The sequence below is a fragment of the Podarcis melisellensis genome, assembly GCF_964234715.1.
Source record: "Podarcis melisellensis genome assembly, chromosome: 6".
Taxonomy (NCBI): Eukaryota; Metazoa; Chordata; class Lepidosauria; order Squamata; family Lacertidae; genus Podarcis; species Podarcis melisellensis.
Window position 1 is genome coordinate 97,147,891 of NC_138538.1, and position 16,674 is coordinate 97,164,564.

A 16,674-nucleotide genomic window follows, 5' to 3' on the forward strand; every position below is an offset into this window, starting at 1 on the left:
GCTAATTCAAAGAGGCAGGTGGCACAAGGGCATAGCTAACACCATGGAGGAGAGAACCAAAATTAAAAATGATTTTGGCAAGTGGGAACACTGGGCTGAAACCAAGATGATGACATTCAACAGTGATAAATGTAAAGATCTGAAGTTAGGTACCATTGGGGGTTTTCTTTGTTGTTGTTTTTTTAAATCAAGGGCAGAAGTATAGGATGATGGAGACCTGGTTTAGCAGCAGCACATATGAAGAGGATCTTGGCATCTTAGTTGATCACAAACTGTGCGTCAAGGAACCAGCAATGAAATGTGCATGCTTTTAACAGCTATCACTGCCTTGGGCTGTATTAACAGAAGCATAGAGCCCAGATCACAAGAAGTAATAGATCCACTCCATTATGTACTTGTCAGGTCACAACTGAAGTACTGTGTCCAGTTCTGAGTGTTAGGAGATTTCCGTTCCACCTTAAAAGGGAGCAGGATGTTTGTGTCACAGCCTGCATATTTCCTGTTCACAGGACGTTTCTGTTGTGTCTATGCTTTCGTTTCTCTCTCTGTGCCTGAACACGCAAGCAGGCAGTCATGTTTTTTCCTTTGTTCTGACCAACGCTGAATAAACTTCTAAATAATGCTCTCCTGCGTGCATCTTTCGCTGTACGAATTCTGCTGATAGAGCGTGCATCAGCTCTGGAATGTGGCAAGCTATTTCTGGAGCTCGTGTCGCTAATTGCTGATACTGCGTTTCTACGGGAGATCGATGGATCGTCCAGAGACGGCGTGGGGGCCGTGATTGGCTTTATCTCCCTGGCAGTATCCCAACACTGAGCACCACATTTTAAGAACATTAGCCTGATCTGGGCATTCTTAGGCCATCAAATTGTATGAGAAAGTGAGGACAAGCACACTTTGGCCTATAATAATCTGTATTATTAAACTATTATTACCATTATTATTATTATTATTATTATTATTATTATTATTATTACCCACCCTTCACTCTAAGGTCCCAGGTTGGATTACAATAATCTATAATGCAACATTAAAAACAGTTTAAAATAAATTTAAATCATAAAAGACTAAAGAGGTGCATCTTCAGCACTGGTAAAAATTGCATGGGGCCAGACACATCTCTGTGGGGAGTCTCTTTGCTCTTCAAAGTCATGATGACTAATCATAACCTGATGGATGAGTGTATGTTACTCAGCAGGGAGGAATTTTTTTCTGCATATTGCTCAGTGGATTCTCCTCGGTGACAAAAATGTTGATTTTGTTTGGTTAAAGGAAAACTGTAGACACACACAAAAAAAGGATAATCCTTGGATGCCTAGATCCAGGTTTGGGGCAAGTACTCTGTCTGGTGAGAAAAGTGCTGCTGTGCGCAGGGGCAGCAGCCATGAATGCCCCTGGCAGCTGAGGTTTCCCACCCCCAGTAGGAATTAAGCCAAGTACACACAGGCAGACAGGGAAAAGAGGGAGGCAGAAAATTGCAACTGGGTTTGATTTTTAAATTTTTATTACAAAAACCCCCACCCTATTTTCAAGTCCAAATGCAGCGGAAGATGATTGGCACCATCCAAGATACCAACGTACAAAATCCCGGAACGTTTGAACCCGCTAGCATTATTACCTCTGAGCGCAACTATTGTTTTATTAGTGGAGTCCTGGCAGAAGCATTTCTGGATGTACCAGGATGTACCTAACAGGAGCAGCGGTGGCCTCTGCCAAACTGTACAACTTTAGATACCCCTAAAAACATGTTATTTAAAAATCTCAAAAAACCTCGCTTCCCACCTGTTCTTCTTCATTGGTGCAGTCATCAAAAGCCAACATGCAAATCCTACTGGAGATTTTAACACACTCCTTGACCCTGCTCCCGCACCCCCACCCCCCGCCAAATACTCGTCAAATAACATGGTTCAAGTTGACCAGCCAACTCCTTTTATCTGAAGCACGGTTGCATCTTGTTGCCACAACTAGCTGCACGTGGCCTTGCTGAGACAACCCCGGTGGCTCCAGTTTAAATTTAAAAATTAATACCTATTTCCACTTATAAACTTGTAAACGGATACCCCTTGCTTATAACAAGCCATCAAAGCTGCTCTTGAAGGTGAAACATGCAGCTCTTTTTTCTTTCTCTCTCTCTCCCCTCCCCATCTTTTCTCCTTACCCCCTTCCTCGATCCTGTACGCAAGTCTTAACCAACAGACACCTGTAGCAAACTCAGCCTTTTTGCAAATGGCTGATTGAGTGGACCTTTTTGAAAGAAAAGAAACACAAACTTTTTTTTCCTTTTCAGGCATTAAAATATAAAAATACTACTTCACTCTGTGTTAGAAACAGAAAAGTCAAGACAGCTTCCAAAACAGATCAAACATGTTGCAACAGCTTTTGAATAAGACTTGGTCTTGTGGGGACGACAACTGACCACAGGTTGCAAGAATGCCCAACACTGCCCCACGGTTGGCATGCCATAATGCCCCTCCATCTCATAATAAGGGGCTATTAAAACACCCTTCTGCCTATGAGAGAGATTGGGTGTGGACCCAGGCTATGTATGGGTTAAGCCACCTTCCTATTTTCCATGGTGGGCTGCGGAACGCCTCAATTTTCAAGTGCCACTGAAGTGACCAAATGGTGCACCAAGGGCCTCCCTCACTCTGCCTCTCTCCTGTTCCTTTCAGCAGGGCTCACAAAGGGCACATTTGGGCGAGGAGCACAACAAATGGGCCTTGCACATATTTTTCTTAAGCATCCCCCCCCCCACTGTGCTGTCTGTCCCTGGAAGTGCCCGAAATCCTGTCAAGACATACAGATGGATTAGACAAAAATAGTGGTTAACTGGGGACTGTTTCCTCTAATGCCTACTCTTCCTTTTCCTGGCCTCTCAAACGACAGAATAAACACTGAAAGAGACTAAGACTTCCCTCTTCCACCCAGAAGAAACAAGAGGGTAAATTGGGGGGAGGCACAGACATGGTATTATCTCATGCCCTCAGAATTAACATCTAGAGAATGCAGAAGGGGGAAGGGAATGGGTGGGTTCCTGTGTGGGACAGAGTTCACTTAGTTCTTGTACTCAAAGGGCTCGTCCCCAGTTTCGTTGAGGAGACAAGTGCGGACGAGGGCTTCGGTCACAGCGTAGGGGTCGCAGTTGGCGGAGGGCCGGCGGTCTTCAAAATAGCCCATCTTATCTTGGCCCACTTTCCTGGGAATGCGGATGCTGGCCCCACGGTTGGCTACCCCAGCAGAGAACTCATTGATGTTGGATGTCTCATGGAAGCCGGTCAGGCGCCTGGCGTTGTCCAGCCCCCCTTTGGGGTCGTAGGCACGGATGTGGTACTGGTGACGCTTGCCCAGCTTCTCAATGGCTTCTTCAATGTGCCTGTGGAAAGGAGAAGAGGCAGGATGCTGAGATCCCCAGAGGGGCCTCCAAATCTCTTTACTTGCAGGACAGCATTAGCACGTCATCGGGAGAGTCAACTTTTGCTCAAGGCCACAGGTCACTATTATTGGAGTTAGGGTGTGTGTGTGTGTGTGTGTGTGTGTGTGCTGCAATTCCTTAGAAGCACAGAAAGCAAATCTAGTATTTGGTGGCTGAAGTCCACCTATTCTAAAAAATAAAATAAAATAGCATGTGTGCATTTAAAAGGGAAACTGGATGTTGTGCTCACTGCTGCATTTGGCACCTCTCCAGACCCATAGAACTGCAGCATGCACACAGCCCAATTCTTGACACGTGCTCAGTTAATTCTTTAATAGATTTTCTTTTTGAGCCTCCAAACCACAAAGATATTTCTCAACAACAGCAGCTCAAGAAAGCCGATAATATCAGAGCAGTAGGCTATTGCAAAATGATGCATTTCCCTCTATTGCCTAGTCATATTCTGTACCAGAAGAGGAAAAATACAGGCACATTAAAATGTACCGATCTCCTTTCTGTTTTGTATATTGTCATGATATATCTGCATGCTTGGGTATTTTAAATTCCTGCAGAATTTGGAAGGCTCTTTTTGGAACCAGTGGCTGCACTATGTTGTTTAAGGTGTACGGCCTGAAGGTGTAAAGATCTGTCTTTCCAATCCTCTCCTAAGAAAAAACTCCCCAGGTCTGAAGACACACTCACTTGAGGCCTCCCTCCTCTCGCATGAGCTTCGTGCTGAAGTTGGTGTGGCACCCAGCTCCGTTCCAGTTCCCAGGGATGGGCTTGGGGTCAAAAGACACAATGACTCCAAAGTCTTCACATATTCTATGAAGGATGAATCGAGCAATCCAGAGGTGGTCTCCCATATCAATTGCTTCACAAGGGCCCACCTGGAACTCCCACTACAGAAGAGAGAAGACAGTTTCAAATCAGGATTGGCACAGAGAAAGGGAGGCGCAAACTGGTCTGCACGATGCTGTTCACAGCCTTCACCTTGCACACTACTACGCCTGCAAAGAACCCCAATGCAGAAAGACCAACATTCGTTTCGGGATTTTGGCTCCAATATCTACCTGTGCTGGCATCACTTCTGCATTTGTGCCTCCAATATTCACACCGGCATATAGGCAGGCTCGATAATGGGCTTCCACAATGTCTCGGCCGTAGGCCTTGTCTGCTCCAACACCACAGTAGTATGGCCCTGCAGAATGCCAGAAGAAAGAGGAGTCCACAGGTGAGTCAGCATCTCTAACCACCATGTTCAGTACATTTTTGCAAAGGGTGCTCCTGTAATATCCTTACAGGAATCATGACAGGCATTCATCCGGCTCATATATTTGGTGGAGCGAAAGCCGGTCACTGTTCTTTTCTTTTGTAAATGTTTCTACATGCCATCTTTGAATCCTGCATCAAATGTAGCCTCAGACTCTTCCCTGGAGGGATGTGGTGGGTGCAGCCTTAAGAACTGTGTCTCTACCACTCACATCCAGCCCTGCAGTCAGGCAAACTGTGCAGTTACTATTTTATGCAAACTGATGGCCTTGCCTTGAAAGGTGGCACATAAACCATGGAATTAATACAGTGGTACCTTGCTTTAAGAACAGTTTAGTTTATGAACAACTTGGACTAAGAACGCTGCAAACCCGGAAGTAGGTGTTTTGGTTTGTGAACATTGCCTTGGAATGAGAACATGTTCTGCTTCCTGTTGAGTGTAAATCGAGTCCCCTGCTGCTATGGGAAAGCACGCCTTGGTTTAAGAATGGACTTCCGGAATGGATTAAGTTCATAAACCAAGGTACCACTGTAATTCTGCACTGCACTGAAAGTGCTCAGCCTAGAGGTGATGTGTCACTAGCAATGCTGTACACATGCAAGTGTAAGAGGAAAATGCAACGTGGAGCAACTTCAAAGTCCCACTATTAGCATGTGAACAAAGGCCTTACAATTTTAGCATCCACACTTTGCAGTAGTGAATATCCTTCTGCCAAGATAGGCCAATGTTCCACCCAGCTCAGCACCAACTGCCACTTAAAACCCCCATCATTTGTGCAGACAGAGCACAAATTCTGTTGCTATGCTGCGGCAGGTTGCAATTTGCTCTTGGGAACTCAAGACCATCCGTGGTTTTCCTTTGTAGCATCTTTACCTTGTGGTCCGGGAAAGCCATTGGAAGGCCAGCCAAAGGGATGTCCATCTGTTCCCAGAAGAGTATATTCTTGCTCCATCCCAAACCAGGGGTTCTGGTTAGACACCATGTCCATAATCCTTTTACAAGTGGACCTTAAATTTGTTTCTGGGAGAAAAAGGTGTGTAAGGCAACTTAGTATTACTTGTACCACACCACAAGCTCTGCCTGAAGGAACTTGCAGGTAGTTTTCTCATGCCTCTCTGCTGCATGGGGGAAATGCTAGCAGGTGAGGGTTAATCAAGAGTCTTCACAAAAGAGTTTAAGAATATATACCACCATATCATAGATAAAAGGTAGGTAAAGGACCCGTGGATGGTTAAGTCCCGCCAAAGGCGACTATAGGGTTGTGGCGCTCATCTCGTTTTCAGGCAGAGGGAGCCAGCGTTGTCCACAGACAGCTTTCCAGGTCATGTGGCCAGAATAACTAAACCGCTTCTGGTGCACTGGGACACCGTGATGGAAACCAGAGCACACGGAAATGCTGTTTACCTTCCCACTACAGTGGTACCTATTTACCTCCTTGCACTGGGAGCTCACCCCATCATGGGGATTTGAACCACCAACCTACTGATTGGCAAACCCAAGAGGCTCAGTGGGTTAGACCACAGCGCCACCTGCATCCCTCACCATATTGTAAGACATCAGGGCAACATAGATCAGCAAAACATAATAACACCATTCAGAACTGTAGAAAGTGTTGCAATCTATCAGGAAAGGCCAGAGCGTCTTGTGGTTCTTTCCAATTAGACCACAAAGTCATCCTGGAAAGTGGATCACTAGGCTCATTTCCCATATTAAGAATGGAAGCTGGGAGACAGATTGCCCAATTCCATTCAAAAAGCTTCTAGCTAAACTGGGATCTAAACTTTGCAGCTAAACTATCTTGAACACTGGCATCAAACCCAAACAGTTATGTTTAACGGAGTGCTTGAAATGTCACCTTGGCAACGGTGTTATCACCATGGTAACTACAGTGTCATGGCTTCAAGCTGCAAATGAATTCTGCAGGAAGGCGAGGCAGTGGTTAAAAGAGAGGAATGACTGTGTTCAATATGTTGTGAGAAAGAAGCATGGGGGGAGCTATGCATGCATTCAACAGATCAGCTGACGCAGCTGGAAGAATGAATGTCTTGTGGATTGAAAGTGGCATCTGATGTTTACTGGCTTTTCTGCCAACATTACGCCAGCACTGTCAGCTTCCGGAGGCAAATGGCTGCGGTTACTGGACACAGAAGGTTGGTCTAGATCAGCCTTCCCCAACTTGGTGCCCTCTGGATGATGTTTTGGACTGCAACTCTCATCAGACAAACCCAGCACCATCTATAGTCCAAATCCTCATCTGGAGGGACCAGTTTGGTGACTAGACAGATCTTTGGTTTGATCCATGAAGGAAATGTTCAATTTCTCTCTTTCAAAAAGGTGTAAGACTACCTGTTGCATTTATATAGGGATGCTAGGGTTAATTATTATTATTATTATTATTATTTTACTTATACCCCACCCATCTGACTGGGTTGCCCCAGCCACTCTGGGCTGCTTACAGCATAAAACACTTGCAATCAACGCAGATCAAGTTCTCCTCTGACAGTGTTATGTACTCTTGGACATAGAAAAGCATGAAAACGAAAGAGGATCAAAATGTTTGCTTTGAGAAGAAGGGGATACTTACACACCACAATCAAATTGCTTATTTTGGACTTTCCGTGAGAAAAGGAAATGAATGACTATGGGACACTTGTAACTTAGAGGAAATATTGTTTATCAGAAAGTGGAGTAGACAGTTGCTTGAATTGACTGATTGTTTTAAATAATTCTATTTTCTTCTAGTATGTGACCAGCAGATGGAAAATCAGAAGTCCCTCTTTTGTAATTTTTGCTAATGTTTCTCTGTTTCTGCTTTATTTATTTTTTTCCTTCTTCTATTTCTCTATTTTCCCTTTCTCTTTTTCATTTGCTTCTTTTTCTCATTTTATCTCTCAGGTATCTTATTGTATTATGGGCAAATCTTATTGAAAACAAACAGATTGCTTATCCTTAATTTGTACAGTAAATCTTTTGTCACAGCCTGAAAGTGCTGCTTAATGTCTCATGGGAAGTAAGTTCCTATGTTCCAGGAATCCTGTCCTCTGTTCTGCTGCCCCCTAAACACAGAGGTTTCCTTATTCATCTTAGCTAGCAGCTGTCGACACCAGATACCAACCTCTGTGAATTTGTTTTCTCCTTTAAAAAAAGAACAAGCACCGTATCTCCTCGCTCCCATTCTCAGGTTGACGGGGCCTGAACTTCCTAAGTATTACCACGACTCGTTCCTCATTTCTCCCAAGCGTGGCCTTTTCTGCACTCTCTTTTTCCTATCAAGAGCAGAGCGGAAGGGGAAAGGAGCAGCGCTGGACATACCTGCCGGCTTGCGGTTGTACTTCAGGACCTCACAGAGCACCAGCTTGTTGGGGTCTTTGCGGAAGGGGTCCCGGAACATGGCAGATGGCACCAGGTACATGTCGCTGTTGGAGCCCTCAGACTGGTAGGTGCTAGAGCCATCAAAATTCCACTCTGGCAGATCTGGAAGCAGAAGCATAGGCTGCCTTAGCGATAAACTCCGGCTACTTCCCAGAAAAAGAATCTATGCTAACTGGCTGTGCTGCTGCCGCTATAGCTGAAATGAGGCCTGCTTGTGAGGAGTAGGAAAGTTGCATCCAGAATAAATGTGCATTTGGGATTTATGTTCTGGAGCAGCTGTTTAGGAAGGAAATTTTGTTTGTTTTAAACAGAAGCCTGCAATGTGTACAAAACTTGGCACACAAGGGATTTTCTGCATCAATGCAGGAAACAGTTTCAGTTGGTTTTCCACCTAACAGGGGAAATACTGAAGATCTGTTACAAGCCCAAGGTGGCGGCAGCTTGGAACACCCCCCCCCCCGCAAAACAGAAAAACTAGAAGTCCAACTTGCCACTGGTGGGTAGTCCATGTGTCTGTGACAATGTTCCTATGCTACCATTTCATGCCAACAGCTTGTTGCAACAATTATCAGAGAATCCAAGCAGAGCGTGTGCCATTCAGCACAGAGCTAGGATGCTCCAGAACCCATTATATTAAAAGCGGAAGCCCCACATCCTCAGGTTTATAGAGAAGCTTGATTCAAAACATTGGGCAGCTGTGCTTGCAAATAATCCAGGGCTTCAGATCCTGCCCCAGGCTCCTCTGCTCCCCACACTCTCCCAGATCTTGACCCCACAGCGTTCCTTATGCGAGGAATCTGGTTTTGCTCTGTTTCAAAGCGTTCCCTCCAGGGCAGGATGTGTGCGTGAGAGTGGGCCCAGGTACAGGCACTCAGAGCTGGCGGGAGAGAGAATGAGCAAATAGTATAATCATATTTGAATTGGCATTAAAGTGGTTAATCCAGCCAGCTTGATCCCTTTCATATGCTTGAGGTGGCGAAATGATTTAAACCAAGCAGTGCCAGCCGCTCGCTCCTCAGAATGAAAACAAAGCACTCGACTAAATACTTCTAATTGGCCATACATGCTCTGCGGGTTTCATAACCATCTCTGGCCAGCTCCATGGCAACATGTGAAGAAATCCTAATGCTGTTTATTGTGTTGGGGAGCCGCTTTGTTCGGAGGGGCAAACAAAAGGCCAACTCATTGTGCGCAGTGGAAATTTTTATGGCTCTCCCCCCCTCCCCCCCTTGCTTCCTGCCACCTTCACAAGATCAGGGGTGAATACTGGCACACCAAAGCAAGCGGCATGATCAGGAAGCCCCCACAACCCCGGAATGGTGGCTTGCAGAGTTACATTTCCCAGCAACCGAAACAAACTACCCTCCCAGGATCCTCTAAAGGTGTAACACGTTGGGCTTATTTCAGAATCACAGCACATCCTGCAAGAGGACAGACCTCACTGAGGATGGGATGCCCCCTCCAGATGCTGTGGAGATTCACATCAGCGCCAACCAACTCGGTCCACTGTCAGGAATGGGAGGCGCTGCCATCCAACAACATCTGGAGGGTCCCAGGCTCCCTGTCCTGGGGGCAGAAGGGGGATGGACAGCTCAGCTGTTTTGAGTCTGGGGAAAAAGCTTAGCACAAAAGTTGCAGATCTGAGGGGAATCATGTCCTATGATGTCCTATGAGATTCAGTGGTGTGTCCTTCTGAGCAGAAATCTATCGGATTACACTGCACACTGGTGACCAACCCACCCAAGCTTTGAGTAAACAGTGAATCACTGGATAATGGTTCTGATCAATGGGGCGTAAGGCCTAGGCTGAAGTTCAAGTTTATCAATTTTTTGAAGTCACTTTGGCTCTACTTGTCTTAGAGGGAATTAAAAGGAAAAATATATGACTTTGCCTTCTTTGTGAAATGTAGACAAACCTCTTCCCCACCTGTTCTCCTCCACCAACGTTCGGTTCATCTGGCACAAAAAGGAACTGAACTTTGGCAGACAATCCATTTATCCCACTAGACAACTTTGACATTTTCCTGGTGTGCACATGTTTACTCAAATGCAAGTCCCATTGTGTTCAACGGGCCTTACTCCCAAGTAAGTGTGAAAAGAACTGTATTAGACATTGTTGGCTGGGGTGGGGGAGCTGGAATGCACTATAAACTCATAAAAACACCACCATCATGCTGGTTTTCAGTCTTTTACCCAATGGGAAAATGTTTCAGACCAGGGAAAGAGCCAGGTTCTTCTTCAATGCAGAAAATAAATAAATAAATAAATTATACCCCGCCCATCTGGCTGGGTTTCCCCAGTCATTCTGGGTGGCTCAACAGAATATTAAAAACACGATAAAACATCAAACATTAAAAACCTCCCTGAACAGGGCTGCCTAGTCACCAGGCAGTCCCTAGCTAGGCTGGCAGCTCTTGCCCAGAAACAGGGTGGCCAGAGCAAGAAGCTGGCATCACAAATAGACCAGGGTGTGTGTGTGAAGAGTTGTTTTTATTTTGATTATATACATATTTTTGATTATATACATATTTTTATGTTGATCCTCTCTGTGAACCGCCCTGAGACCTCCGGGTATAGGACGGTATATAAATTCAATAACAACAACATGGCTTGCAGTCCTTTTTCACAGGTAGGACAGAAGCACACGCCAACCCGCCTGCCTACCTTCAACGTTCTTGGGCTCTTGCTCCAGGGTCCGGGTTTTACAGCGCAGGAACTCGCCAGTCCCATCAATCCAGATGTACATCGCTTGCACCTTGTCACCCTGAGGCAGCTTCATGTACATCTGCTTTATGGCTTTGCTCAGGTGGGAGCTTGCAGAGGTAGCCATGGCTACAGAAGCTGTTTCTGAAGGCCTGTAAAGCAAAGTGGGGTGGGGAGGAGTCCATGAAAGGGAGTCCTGCCAACAAGCAAGGAGGGACACTTTCCTAGTTGCAATCAATGCTCTCTGGTAACCCAGGCAGAGTGTGCCAGTCAAGTTCAGAGTCCAGCTGTGGAGCGCTGCCAGCTATTCACACTGGCTGAAAATCAGGCCATGGATGGGCAAATGGAATCTAAAGACAGCCATGCTTTGAAGTGGCAACTTGCATCACCTTCATGTGACCTGAAAGCTACACTTTTGCTGGTATATACACATATGACCACACTGCACAGTCAACACAGTTGGGTTAATCAAAATAAGTTACTGTATGTCAGGATGTTATACGCAGTTGTGGGTTGAGCAACGATGCTGTTAAAGAACGAGGAGCTGGCAGTATTGCCTGAATTCCAAAATCTAACTTGGGACACTGTTATACAAAAGAAGCACTCAGTCCCAAATAATTCAGCCCTTATTGGCACTTCCAGTATTGCAATGTTAGGCGTTTAGGACTTTCGTCATATAAAAAACCGGTAGAGAGTGATGCCCACTCTGGAATCCAGAGAGCACAGGGTGTCATATCCAGTGGTGCTTTTCAATTTAATACTGGAATCTGCGTGTCACTGCCATCTTTAATGTGTCTGCTTCTTGCACTTTCCGTTTTTAAAATAAGGAATCTACGGTACATTGTTCTAAAGTCATATCAGTATCTTGCTGTTCTATCAGTTGTTTGCTAACAACTGAAAACAGCTGTTACTACAAACTCATGCCAAGAAATTGCACAAGCTGCAACCCCCCCCCAAAAAAAAACCCTTTAGACCAGGTGAGAAAATGTATGTTTTAAGAAATGTGTCACTGTCTTTCCAAATTAACTGCCCGAAGTAACACACAATAAAGATCCTCCATAAAAACCAGTCCATGAAAACATTGTACAAAGCAAAATCTTAAGCATCAAATATTAAATCTCACATCCGCAAAGCATGCCTGAACAGGAAAGTTTTCATCTGTCTCCTAAAGAAACTATCGTAATTTAGTTTCCTAAGCTATGATGAGTTAGGGGGTAGGAGTTATGAAGGCCTTGAAGGGTGTTCTCATGAACATAACAGCATCTGATGGTACTTTGAGCCCAGGCTCTGTGTAACCTAAGCCTATTCTCAGCATTCCACCCCATGACCATGAAGCAAAACCCAGGCTGGGGCAAACTTCATTCTGAATAGATCAGGGGCAGATCAGCCTGGATAGTTCTGTGAAGATTTAACATGCACCTGTCCCAACGAGATATCATTTCTCCCATATAAGCAAAATGCTACTAATTAATTGGAGGGATACTTAAGTGCTGTACTTGGGTACAATACAACAATAAGGGTAAAATGTGCTCTCCAGTACTGACAGGGATTCTGCAAAGTATTCCATGCACACACATCCATTTAAAGGCCCTTGCAAGCTACAGGCCCTTCCTTTGCACGCACCTCCCCAGCCATAGTTATAAGCATTTTACGAGTATGCAATAACCAGCACTTTGAATCATGCCTGGAAAACTACAACAAACCAGTGTAAGTAATATATTTTACTGGTGAAACTATATTAAAAGGCAGTCTCAACGATCTACTTAAGACTTTTCAAATCCATTAGAACCTGTACACAATCTCTCCTACCTTGAGTGAATGGAAACATGCGTGTAAGACATACGTATTGTGCATGATAGGAAAGCCAGTGGTGAACATGGCATTGCCTATGTTCCAGACACTTTTGTAATGGCATAATTGAGCATGTGGAGGTCCTTCCAGGGGGGCCGCTTCAACAACAAAACTCCCAGATTCCAGATGAGCTCGTGATTCCCAGATATACATTTCGAACAACTCAATTCCGCAGCAAGCTAAAAAAAATGAACTCAACTGCACCATCCTGCTGTAAACTGGGTACTGCTATTTATACTATATTTAGCATCTGAGAATCCCATCCAGCAATGTGTTGTTCCCATACTTGTAACATGATATACATGAAACCGATACCTATTGTATAAAGGAGATTTCAGGAAGGCCTGGACCAGCTCTGAAACTTTCTCAAGTTGGGAAGTGTGATTTAAATATGCATGGCATATTTTCCACTGTACTGAATTTACACTGGACAGCACAGATGGGTTCCCAGCACTCTGCAGCACTTGACCACTCTGCCTCAAGTTCTTCCCAATGGGAGCTTGTATGCTGCTCTTTAATCAAACAGATCATGAACTTGCAATACTTATCCAGTAACTTGCTGTTTTCTCAAGAGAAACTAGGGCTGCAATCTTCTTGTACAATGTACAGTACACACACTTCCCCTGTATCACTGAAATAAATGAGGCTTACTTCTGAGTAGACACAGAGGCTCATACTGTAATGGGATCACACACTTCCAGCTACTTTTGCAGTGGATAAAGGTCCCCTTTTGTGAAGGCTGTGGGGCCCTAGTTGATGTTAAACAGGAACTCCACTAATAATCTCTAGAGTTTGGGATGCACAAAAAGTACTTTTCTGGTAGCTACAAAAAATTGACATTGAAACACTGGAAACCTAATGTTCCTCCAAACACAGGAATTTGTATTGTCAATTTATGTGCATTAGCAGCCTAGTAAGGCTGCTAGTATGTGATAAAAAGCATGGCAAAATAACACAATTAAACAACATTCCAATGCTTCATTAGACAATTTCTTTGAATTGTTATGCATTTCCCCTTTTATCTTCTGCATCCATCCAACTTTCCCTTAATGAGGGAACAAAGAGTCCTGTAGCAGCTTGAAGATTAATACATCATGGTATAATCTTTTGGGGACTAGAGTTATTTTATGCTGAAAAGTGTTAGCTATATCTGTAATGAATTTCCATTGAAAAATAACTTCCCACCTTCCTTTTAGTGTTAAGGCTTTTATGCCTACTCCTTAAAAATGCAGAAGATGAAATATAACAAGAATATATTACAGATATATTCATCGAGAGGCTGACTGACTGTATAGCTCCACTACCCAGGATACTATGCAAGCTTTTGAGTTCACACAGAACTCTTTGTTGTGTGGAAAATTCTATGTAGTGGTAGACATGTCTGTATGCTCTTCTACTGATTTCCCCCCCAAAAAACTTATTATGAAGTAGCTCCACATGAAAAAACTGCTACAAATGAGTGCTTCCACTGAGCAGGTCTGGATCATCTACGCACCCTGAGCCATACGCAGTACATACAAATGGCAAACTTGTCCAAAGACACCCAAAGTGCTTGTTGGGCTACAATTCCCATCAGCCCCAGCCAGGGATGATGGGAGTTACAGTTCAGCAACATCTGAATGGCACCCCATTGGTTACCCTTGGTGAAGTCCAACTGCCCCCTTCTAGGAAAGGCAGTGGCGACACCTTTGCAAAGCCCCCCCCCCCCCATTTCCACCCTCGACTCTTTCCAGGCTGTTTATCTTGAGGTGCCTAAATTCTCTCGGGAGGTTTTATTTCCTGTGCTCTCCAACTGAAGAGCCATTTCCCATCTGCCACGGAGGCAAAGCCAGGTTTGCTGCACTCCAAAGACTGATAAGGAGGCGGGAGTCCAAGCCCAGCTCCCCACTGAGCGTACAAGGCTGGTGGTTGTCACAGCCACACTGCAAAAACCTCTTGAGAGAGAATGAACAAACTTTCGTAGTTATGTGGCATTTTAGTTGGACCTTACAGACATATTATCCTATGATGGCACCTGTGTTTACTTTAGGATTTGTTTTCCAAGTGGATCTGACCCCCCCCCCTCGGTCCTTCCACTGTGTCCTCCTCTGCTCCAGGCATCCTCTTCAAAGACAAGCCCCCCAGAGACCCTCCGGGTGGGTCCCTTGGAGAGCTTCCAGGGCAGAGGCTTCTTCCCTGCTAGCTGTGAGGGAAGGGGGTGTTCGCTTCTTCTGTAGGCCTGTAGGTGATGAAATGCGATGCCTGCCCACGCCCCCCCCCGACCCCACCCCAAACACAACTGGGCTGAGGAGCATTTCCACAGGCTCCCAGGAGCCACTTACACCCTTGCTTTTACAGATCCTGGAAATTCAAAAAGCAACCAGATTGGAGATTACCATGCCTTTGAAAGGTGGAAAGTAAAAAGGGATTGCGGAAGAAATGCAAGATAAAAGAAGTTTCTTTCAAGCTCATCCCTTTCCCTGCCCCCACGTTCCTCAAACACAGGCATGAAAAATTCCTTCTGCTTCCCGATTACAAGGAGATCAGGGTTGGAGAAACCTGCTTTTCGTGTCTCCGAGGAAAAGAGCAAGAAGAAGAAGGGAACCTCCTGTCCCCCCCCCCCCCGCCGGGCACACAGCGCCCATTGTCCCTCCCGAAACAGGCACAGGCAGAAGCGGATGTCATCGGTCGAGGAGAAATGCAAGCGGAACCAGACCTGCTCAGCTGGCCCATCGGGAGAGAAAAGGGAAGGGGCGGGAGAGGCAGATGCGAAAAGCCAGGGGGGCAAATGCTTCCAGACATCCTCCCCCCCCAAGTCCCCCCCCCTTATCCCTGCGCGGGTGGGCGAAGGACACACCGAACCTCCCCTCCGCCCTCGACCCCTGTGAACAGCATCGTGGCAGACCCCAAAGGAGCGCGGCTCCCCAATCCCTCCCAGGCAGGCAGCTGGAGGGGAGAGCGGGGCGCGTCCCGGGGCAAGGCGGCCCCTGCTGGGCGTCCCTCGCAGCCGGGCTTTACCTTGGCGACGGCGGCGGCGGCGGAGGATGCGCGGTGGGCGGCGGCGGAGGAGGCGGCGGCGGCTGCGCTGCTGGTCAGTGGAGTCGGGGCGCTGCCATGCTGGGCTCTAGAGCAGCAGCGCCGCCGGTCGCCCCCTTTAAGCGCTGCCCGGCGCCAGCCCCGCCTCCGGATTGGCCCGGCGCGGGCGGGGCGGGATCAGCTGACGCGGAGGGGGGAGGGGGGAGGGGCCGCCAGGCAGCAGCCCCCCCCCCGCCTGCCAAGCAAGCCCCTCTAGCGAAGCCATTGCCCCGACGGGGGGGGTCTCCACTCCCCTTTCCCGCACGTGCTGCCTTTACCTTTTGGGCAGCCCTGCAGGCAGGCCGACTCGCGAGGAAGCGGGGGGGGGGCAGGGAATGGGGGCGCTCATGCCCGGGGTCGCCAGGGCGGGGGCGGGAGGGCGAGGCCGGACTCCCCCTCAGGAGCCGCCGCGCTTGAGTCGTGCGAGGCGAAGCAAGGCGCGTGCAAAAAAAGGGGAGGGGGCGGTCTGAAAAAGAAAATTGGATGACAAGAGGGAAAGCGGGAGCCGCTTCCTGGCACCAGTTGCTCCGGCTTCCCTCCCGCACCTTGCCGGGGTCTCTCTCACCACTTAGCCGTGCTTGCTTGGAAGTCAAGCCCAGTGAGTTCCTGGGGGCTCAATTTTTGGTAGCAAAGGTTTGACAATTGCAGCCCAGTCTCCCTGTAGCACTTCATGCATCTGTGTAGTCTCGCTGCAAGGGCCATGCAAACGAAAAATGCCCCGATTTTCAGGATGGGGGTGTTCCTTCCAAGAAGCAGGTCCTGGACAGCGAGGACGGGCAGCTCCCGGAGCAGCTTTCTCCGAAATGTTGACCCCTCGGGAACTGCCTTTGCGCAACTTTCTCCGCGCTCGCTGAAACAACATAGGAACTTGCACGCTGGTACATGTAATCTTAGCGTCGCAAACAGCTCCAAGAGGCAGGGGAAAGGAGTCGGGTTGCTTGGGGGGGTTTTTCGTGTTTGCATTTTGCTGTGGTGACTGGGGGCTGCGTTGTTTTGTTTGGGTGGATTGG

The 16,674-nt window shown here is 46.8% G+C and overlaps 2 protein-coding genes across 3 annotated transcripts in view; one reads left to right on the forward strand and one right to left on the reverse strand.

The window, feature by feature from the left end:
* Positions 1-1,486: 1,486 nt before the first annotated feature.
* Positions 1,487-16,430, reverse strand: GLUL (glutamate-ammonia ligase). 2 transcript variants are annotated; one of them, XM_081917490.1, is made up of 7 exons: positions 16,230-16,430; positions 10,721-10,911; positions 7,998-8,159; positions 5,559-5,705; positions 4,486-4,613; positions 4,115-4,314; positions 1,487-3,373 (listed from the first exon to the last, which is right to left on the reverse strand). In XM_081917490.1, the coding sequence occupies exons 1-7, from the start codon at positions 16,364-16,366 to the stop codon at positions 3,055-3,057; spliced, it is 1,284 nt and encodes a 427-aa protein (XP_081773616.1). In that variant the 5' UTR covers positions 16,367-16,430; the 3' UTR covers positions 1,487-3,054. The 2 variants fall into 2 exon arrangements, with proteins under 2 accessions (XP_081773616.1, XP_081773617.1); XM_081917491.1 differs by lacking the exon at positions 16,230-16,430 and adding an exon at positions 15,608-15,721.
* The window catches only part of RGSL1 (regulator of G protein signaling like 1), a 41,923-nt gene continuing 41,652 nt past the window's right edge, over positions 16,404-16,674 (forward strand). The window contains exon 1 of the mRNA XM_081917486.1: positions 16,404-16,542. The gene's annotated coding sequence lies outside the window, so the exon portion shown is untranslated. The remainder of the gene's footprint in view (positions 16,543-16,674) is intronic.

Excerpts from the sequence above, each read along its gene's own strand:
- GLUL (XM_081917490.1), bottom strand. The coding sequence starts at position 16,366 with ATGGCCCTTGCAGCGAGACTACACAGATGCATGAAGTGCTACAGGGAG. Across the intron at positions 8,160-10,720 it reads AGAGCCCAAGAACGTTGAAG|ATCTGCCAGAGTGGAATTTT; the intron begins GTAGGCAGGCGG and ends TTCTGCTTCCAG. Across the intron at positions 5,706-7,997 it reads GTACAACCGCAAGCCGGCAG|AAACAAATTTAAGGTCCACT; the intron begins GTATGTCCAGCG and ends TTTTTCTCCCAG.